The sequence below is a fragment of the Nannospalax galili genome, unplaced genomic scaffold, assembly GCF_000622305.1.
Source record: "Nannospalax galili isolate Female #2095 unplaced genomic scaffold, S.galili_v1.0 scaffold761, whole genome shotgun sequence".
NCBI lineage: Eukaryota > Metazoa > Chordata > Mammalia > Rodentia > Spalacidae > Nannospalax > Nannospalax galili.
This window is the reverse complement of record NW_008346389.1, coordinates 476,800-484,529: the sequence shown is the minus strand read 5'-3', so window position 1 is coordinate 484,529 and position 7,730 is coordinate 476,800. Positions and strand designations below refer to the sequence as shown.

Below are 7,730 nucleotides of genomic sequence, written 5' to 3'. Positions count from 1 at the left end.
ACACACACACACACACACACACACACACACACACACATACACACACAGATGATGATGATAACAACAACAACAATGCCACAATACATAGTTGTTTAACGTAGCTCTTCCTTTATTCCTTCCATGAACACTTATTAAGTACCCACTATCTTTCTAGGCACTGTTCTAGGAATTGAGGATATAACAGGAAACAAAAAGGACCAATGTCCCTACTTTTACAGAACTTGTATGCTAGCTACTAGAGGGAGCTAGACAACACCACAAAAGTCTGAAATGTGTCTGGTGATCTGAGAAGAAACCCAAAGTGAGAAAACAAAGAAGGCTAATAGACCTAGCTGCCCTTTCTGATGCAAACCTGTAACTGGCTCATTGAATAAGTAGGACTCCTTCCTAGGAACAACCAGAAAACAGGCATCCTTCCTCCATCACTGCCCGCCCCCAGTCATTTGGATGGGCTGGTCCTTTCTTGTACTTGGTGAAATATAAAACGAGTCTTAGGACTTTTATGGTTACTCTCATATCATATAAAACTTTTCTGGCTGATTTTTTCCCAAGAAGGGTCTGGATGAGGTAGATAAAATGTCCAATACCTTGTAGTGGTATTTTAAACAATTTAAATGGTATTTTAAACCATTTAAAATTGAAATATCTTATTCCTTTACCTTGGGCTTGCTTTGGCTCAGTCTACTATGGTGAGAGCGGAGGGACACAGCTGTCTTCCTGTCATTATTGGAATTCTTCCCTACTCTCCAGCCCCCTCTACCTTAGCTGGGGAGGCTGATGGAAAGGTATGAGGATGTGAGGCAGGAGAGAGAGGTATACTGGAGGAGAGAAGAATGCAACCTTATTTGGGTTTCCTCTTGGGACGTCTGTATTTCATCTTTTCTGGCATTTATGAATTTTCAAAGATCACCCTCTTGAAATGCTCTGGTAACTTTGAAATCCTCTCTAGGAAGAACAAAAGGTGTAATTTATGATACAGGATGACCCTGGCTGGATTCAAAATCCTGCTTCAACCCCTGGAAATCCACGTGGTCTTCCATCTTCCATGAAAACAGGTTCTGAAATGGCTCCATGCCATCTTTCTCTTCCTCACGACCCACACCTGATCCACAAGAGCCACACCTTGGCCCAACTCCATCCTTGTTCTACCCCTGGAAGGCATGCATCCAGCTCCCTCCTCTGTTCCATTTCTTTAGGTAGATCACCAGAGCCTTGTGTCTATGACTTCATCAGGCACCCAAGAAGCTTTGCAGATAAAATGTGGAATGCAACTTTACCATGATTCTCGAACTCCTCTTTGGGCTTCTTGGATTCCAATCCTCTTAATATCATTCATGTGAGTGAAGGCCTAGTGGTACCATCTTATTCGAGAATCTTGCCTAAGTAGCCTCATGCTTCACTTTGACTTGTGAAACTACTGTTTCGTTTTTGGCCTTTTAGAATTTAAGCCAAAATGGAGACAGAGAGTCCTATTAAATACCATTACAAATAATGGTGCCCACAGTACTCCCTGTAGAATTCAGGCATACTGAAACGTTAACCTGCTAAAGAGAAATGCCAGTGGACATAAGAAGCTGCCACTCAGCAGCAACTTTGCAAAACAACAAAACTGCTAAGAAAGCACTCAGGGGGGGAAACAGATGGGAAAGGGCTAGCCAGCATACGTGTACATATAACTCAAGAGAACAGGGCAAAAGCTATAGCTAAGGTATGGGAGATCAAAATCCCAACATATATGTGTTAAGATATGTGTGATGGCTAATCCTGGGTGTCAACTTGACTGGATCTGGGAGTAACTGAAATGAGAGAGATCTTCTTGATTGGATCATCTGAAGCTGGAAGACACACCCTAAATGTGGGTGTTACCTTCTGATGGCAGCCTATGGTATAAAAGGCCAGGGCAGAGGACAGCACTTGCTTTTGCCGCTTGCCTTCTCTCTTGCTGGTGAGCTTGTCTTGCTGCTGTAGACTGAAGACTAGCTGATCTTTTGGAATTTGTCAGACCTTCAGTGCCAGATTGGGACTACTGAGACATCCGGCCTCGTGGACTGAGCAACTATGGATTCTCAGCCTCTCCAGTGTGGTGCGGCCATTGTTGGACTACTCAGACTCTATCCTGTGAGCTAAGCTGATAAATCTCTATAGACATTCATTCTACTGGTTCTCTTTCTTTGGAGAACCCTGACTAATACAATATGCATATGCCCAAGCCAGACCAAAAAGCAATCAGGATGCAGTATAGGGGGTTAAAGAACCGCTGGACTACGTGTGAAGCAGTTTGGCACTCCAAGTGGCAGTTTCGATGAAGAACATTTAAGATCTTAGACTTTAGTGCCAGCTTTAATACATTTCCTAGCTATTTGACCTTGAACAAGTGACTAAGCATCACTTAGTCTCAATTTTTTCATCTATGGTCACATATGGTACCTGCTTGAGTCTTCATCCAGAAGATGAAATGAGGTGCTTTAAATGACCTGTCTTGTTGAGCTGATCCTGTTGTATCAATAGGATAGGATAACTGATCCTATTGCGTCAATAGGACAGGATCAGTGGGAGAGCAGTCACAAAGCAACTGGCCTAAAATTAACCAAGCTGCCTTTTCCATCCCATATACACAGCACATTCTTGCTTTTTGGTTAATGGACATCTTAGACAAATTCTGACCTTTTCTGGGCCCTTCAAATCTCCAGAAGGATATAATTTTACTTATTAAAGTTACCAGTACAATGACATAATCAGCACTTCAACCAAGTGTCCCCCATTCTCAGCTCAGGACTGCTGCAGGCCTGGGAGCCTGTAATGGATGGAGTGTTCCTCCATTGCTGCTTCCCTTGCTTCCTCCCTCTTCTAGTCATGGATGTCACCAGGTCTGGCTGACAGGGAGAGCTCAGGTATAAAGGCATACTGTTAAGTGGCCTCTCTTGACTTGTGCCAATGCCCCTGGGTTTGGATGACATTCAAAATCAACTCCTCTTCTAGAACATTTTTGTGATTGCTTTCAAGATTCTCTTACCGAGGACTTCCAAACTGTAGCTTGCTGGAGGCAGGCAAAACTTCCCACCCTGGCTAAAACATCTTAAGAGTGGCTCCTTTGAAATTGTCCCTTATTTCCCTAAAGAAGGACTTAGGCGGCATCTTAACTGACTTTATTATACTGCTCTCACTTATGAGTCCTTACTAGTTTAGCTCAAACCCCTGAAACACCATTTCTGCAGCCTACACCTGTGACTAACCAGGGTGGTCTCCATCTCCAGACAGAAGCAATTGCCTCATGCCATCTTCGAGTGGCAGCAATTTCCCCAGTGCCAATAGAACCTCATACAACTAGAGCTGATATAATCAACAAGACCAAAGTTTGGTGAAGACTGAGTATGCATATTTCTTGGCTCCTCCTTTTATTTTTTCTCTGTATAATCCTGAAGTTCCCATCAGTACCCTGAAGATGCAGGGCTTAGGATGTCTGTCCCCCTGTTCCTTTATAGTATGGGCATATGAGTTAAATCTTTTCTTGCTTCACCACTACATATCTCTCTGAGTGGATTCTCAAGGTAATACGTGATCACATCTCATCTCCTGGGATCCCACCAGAGCCAGTCTTCTGGCCTAGGACTTCAATAAAAGTAATTCCTCTTCTGAGTTTTAGAATTTGGTAGGTCTCTTGCCCCAGGTTCCTGACTGTCTGCCCCAGTTCTAGAGTCTTTTTCTTTTTCTTTTCTTTTTCTAGAGTCTTTTTCAAGGTGAAGCCAGCAGATTTTACCCTGTGGCTCCCACAGGCAAACACACTCAGAGATCCTAGGCCACTGCTATTCTGCTCCCAGGGCAGCCTGCTCCCTCTCTTCTCTACTCTGCCACATCAGACAGCATCACACACTAAAGTTCTCAGGCTAGTGCCTCAGACCTGGCCCCTAATCTTTGAAATGTCAGGACACACATTTCTTTGAATAGTTTCCATGAAACCACTCAAGAAATCTTCAGTCTTGGACAAGCAATCTTCAATTAAATAAATCCTCTTTCAAGTCTTTAGGCTGTTTTACACAGTACTACTGTGTAATTTGGAGTTTCTCAGGACATTCTGCCTAGGCAGCCCAGCTATTTACTTCAGGTTGTATGCTTCCTGCCAGCTGTCAAGAGTGTTCACAGCTAGGCATTTGCAGCAGTTGGGAGGTGAGGACAGGAAAATCAGATGTTCAAGGTCATCCTAAATTACATAGTGAGTCATAGGTCAATCTGAGCTAGATGAAACTCTGGCCAACAAAAAAGAGTATTTCAGAATTTAGGTCTCTATTTAAACCTTGGGACAACAGGAAAGGGGACTCATCCCCTCACCACAGGAAGGCCAGGAGACCTGGAACCTGTATTTGCCTCTCTTTGCACTCTTGGGACCTTGGGTGAGTGATGTAAGATCTTGAAGTCTAGGTTTAGAACTAAAATAATAATATCTTTCTTAATAAATTTATAGCTTTGTTGTGACAAGCAAAACACAAAACAGGCTAGCCCTTTATACACGTCTATTCCAGAAAAGTATAACTTCTAATTAATATATTTGAATTATAGTTTCATCAGAAACAGTGACTCTTTCTTTGTATCTGAAACATACTGTAAATCTGGTGGAGGAAGAACGGGGTCCAAGATCATCAACAAAACAATACAGAAAAGACAACATTATTCTGTTTTCATGACTCCTGTTAAATATAAGCCATGATCACTAAAATGCATAGAATCTAGGGGAAGAAAAGTTCATACATGTCAATTTCACATCATCCCCCACAACCCAGAAGCCACTGAGAATAGAAATAAATCCTTTTGGTCTTTTTGAGACAGTGTCTCCATGTATCCCCAGTTGGCCTGGCACTCACAATGTAGATAGATCAGGATGGCCTCGATTTCACAGAGATCCACCTGCCTCTGTCTTCCGAGTGCTGGGACTAAGACTGTGCCACCATGCCCGGCTCAAAAACAAATATTTTTAAAAGGTCAAAGACCTAAGTATGCCAAGCAATGCTCATTTAGCTCTAACTTTCTCTTGTTCTAATTACAAATGTGTGCTCAGGAAGATGAATTTGGAGGCAGTGTACCAAGGGAGCTGCCCCTTGTCTGAGCTCAACATCAGACTGAAGAGCTCCGTCAGTGTGCTGGCTAATGAATGACCACCAAGACAGCTTGATGCAAAGAGCAAGAGGATTAGGTGAAAACATATCTCTTAGATTGCCCTAAGATTTGAGCTGTAGAGCGAGAGAAAAAGAACAAGCACAGAGGAGCATAGAGATAGCAAACAGAGCTCTAGGGGGGTGGGCAGAGAGAGGGGCAGAAAGAAGTGTCTTGCTTTAGCATTCCATTGCTTCCTTGAAGTTTCCTCATTCCACTCAATTCAGTTGTAACTATAACTAAATCCCATTTCCCAGGTCATCCTTACTGTCCTCTGCTCATTACAACTAAAAGAAAGAGAGCAAACAAAATAGCCACGGTAAGCAATGTATTCCTGTTACCCTGGAGGACAGAGAATATTCAAGAATAATTTTTAATATATAATTATGGATCTTCTTAAGTCTGTCCTATTTCTGAAAGTAGCTCAGCCTTGGGGGCAGTCTTCTTACCACATTCACATTCAAGTCTGTCTTTAAAAGTTCTTCATAATCTGAAGCTATCCTCTGAGGCTAAAATGGGTCTGTGGTTTGGGGGATGTTTTGTGTGTGTGTGTGTGTGTGTGTGTGTGTGTGTGTGTGTATGATTATACACACATGTGTCTGTTCATATGCATGGAGGACAGAAGGGAGAATAGGGTGTCCTCCTCTACCATTCCTCCTAGTCCTTTGAGGCAAAGTCTCTCTCTGAACGTAGGGGTCCCCTTTTTCTGGCAAGGCTGGAAGCCGGCAAGCCCCAGTGATTCTGTTTCTACTCTCCCTGGAACCAGGATTACAAGTGTGTGCCAGATGCCCAACCTGTTATGTAGATTCTGGGATGCTCTCATCCCTTAAAATGGGCTTTTATCTACCCCAAAGCTGCTGACATTGTACAATACCATTTGGGAGATTTTTTTTTAGATTTTTCATTCCTGCCTCATGTTGATTGGACAGATATCCAAGCAGACAAGCAGTAATCCCCTCAGCGAATCCAGACAGGAATTGGTTATGCAGTGCATATTCTTTTGTAACTGGATCACACAAATGTGAGGATATTAATAGCATGTTACATTTCTTGCAATGAAGACCTTGACAAAAGTACACACACAAAAAAAAAAAAAAAAAAAAAAAAAGGGAAAAGAAACCAAAGACCTGGGCTCCAACTCACACTCTTCCACTCCCTAGCTATGTGACTTTGAATGGGTTGTTCAAATTTTAGGAGAATCTCTCCTTGCCTCTATAAAATAAAGACAACACCTACTTCACAGGGTTATTCTGGAAGACAAAGGAGGTATCTAGCAAGATGCTGCTGCTGCGTTGACAGCATCACAGTAACCTTACCGATTCCGTTCCCACGTTCCCGGTGCCACTTTCCCAGGTGGATCCTCATTCCTCCAAAGGAGGAATGTGTTAAATATTCCTCCCGTGGGTAGTAGAATTAGGAAGTGCTAGGGGCCTTTAAAAGGCAAGAGACTCCCTTCAAAAGACAGTTACTAGGCGGTTGGCAGTATGCTCTCAGAAGGAATTTGAGGGCCCAGTCCCACTTTCACTCTTATTCCTCAAAATATGGTCATTTCACCCTGACATGCACTCCATCAGTGATATGCCACCCTTACCAGATCAGCAGGGTGATTTGATTTCAGGCTTGAACCAGAACATGTAGCATGTCAGGTATTTTATTTCAGAGACAGGAAGCTAACTAATGCAGTCAGGCCACATGTTAAACACTTTGTTGTGTTTAATTGCCCCAATAACCTGAAGAAATAGATGCATTTTTGACATAAGCACATAGCAACTATGTCACCAAATTAATCCCACTAGTGAGGGAAAATGCTGAAAAATACTCCTCCCCTTATTTCTTCAAGTTTCGTTATGACAAAGATCCCAGTCTTAAAGAAATTAACACTAACTACTTACTGAAGATTCGGTTCCAAATCGCCAATATGTTGAATTACACAGTTTTTTCTCAGGACCTTCTATGTCATAATCTTTGGGAAAAGTCTCTCTGTCACGATGCCTTAAGAAAAAATTAAAAGTTTCTTAGGGATAAATCTTACTGATCGTGCATTGCATTTTTTTTTATTTAAATTACTCAATGAAAATTTACTATATTCTGTGCCATTATTTTGATTATAAATTTATCAAATTTATGATAAATAATGTATTTACCACCTCTTTTGAAGGAATGCTGAAGCTACTACCTAAAAGCAACTTGGCACATTTGATAAAACTAATAATGTCACAGTGAAAACACTACTTATCCAATACGGTAATTATTCAGTAACTCCAGTGAACTGAATCTTATTTAATAATGTAGATTAGCTACTGACAGTATAGTCCAAAACAAGATATGGTAATAGCTTAAAAAGGCAACTTACCATTTTAGAAATTCTTTCTACCATGAACTTTACTTACCTTGTTTTCAAAATGAAACAGCACATATCAATTGATAACTTGGGCTTCCTGAAACAAAGAGCTTCTGAGGAGGCTGATAGCCATAAGCTAAAAAGCTAAAGCTAAACAAACAAACAAAAAAAGCCTCATTTCTTAAAAGTATACATGAAAAAAAATTCCAAACACGTTGGCTTAAAAGGTGATTAGGACTAATTT

General features: G+C 41.6%; 1 protein-coding gene across 3 annotated transcripts in view; it reads right to left on the bottom strand.

Annotated features, from left to right (window-relative positions):
• The window catches only part of CUNH9orf135 (chromosome unknown C9orf135 homolog), a 112,974-nt gene that overhangs the window by 47,908 nt on the left and 57,336 nt on the right, over nucleotides 1–7,730 (bottom strand). For all 3 annotated transcript variants that reach the window (XM_029568147.1, XM_029568149.1, XM_029568148.1), the window contains one exon: nucleotides 7,038–7,137. In XM_029568147.1, the coding sequence (XP_029424007.1) occupies nucleotides 7,038–7,137 (100 nt within the window). The remainder of the gene's footprint in view (nucleotides 1–7,037; nucleotides 7,138–7,730) is intronic.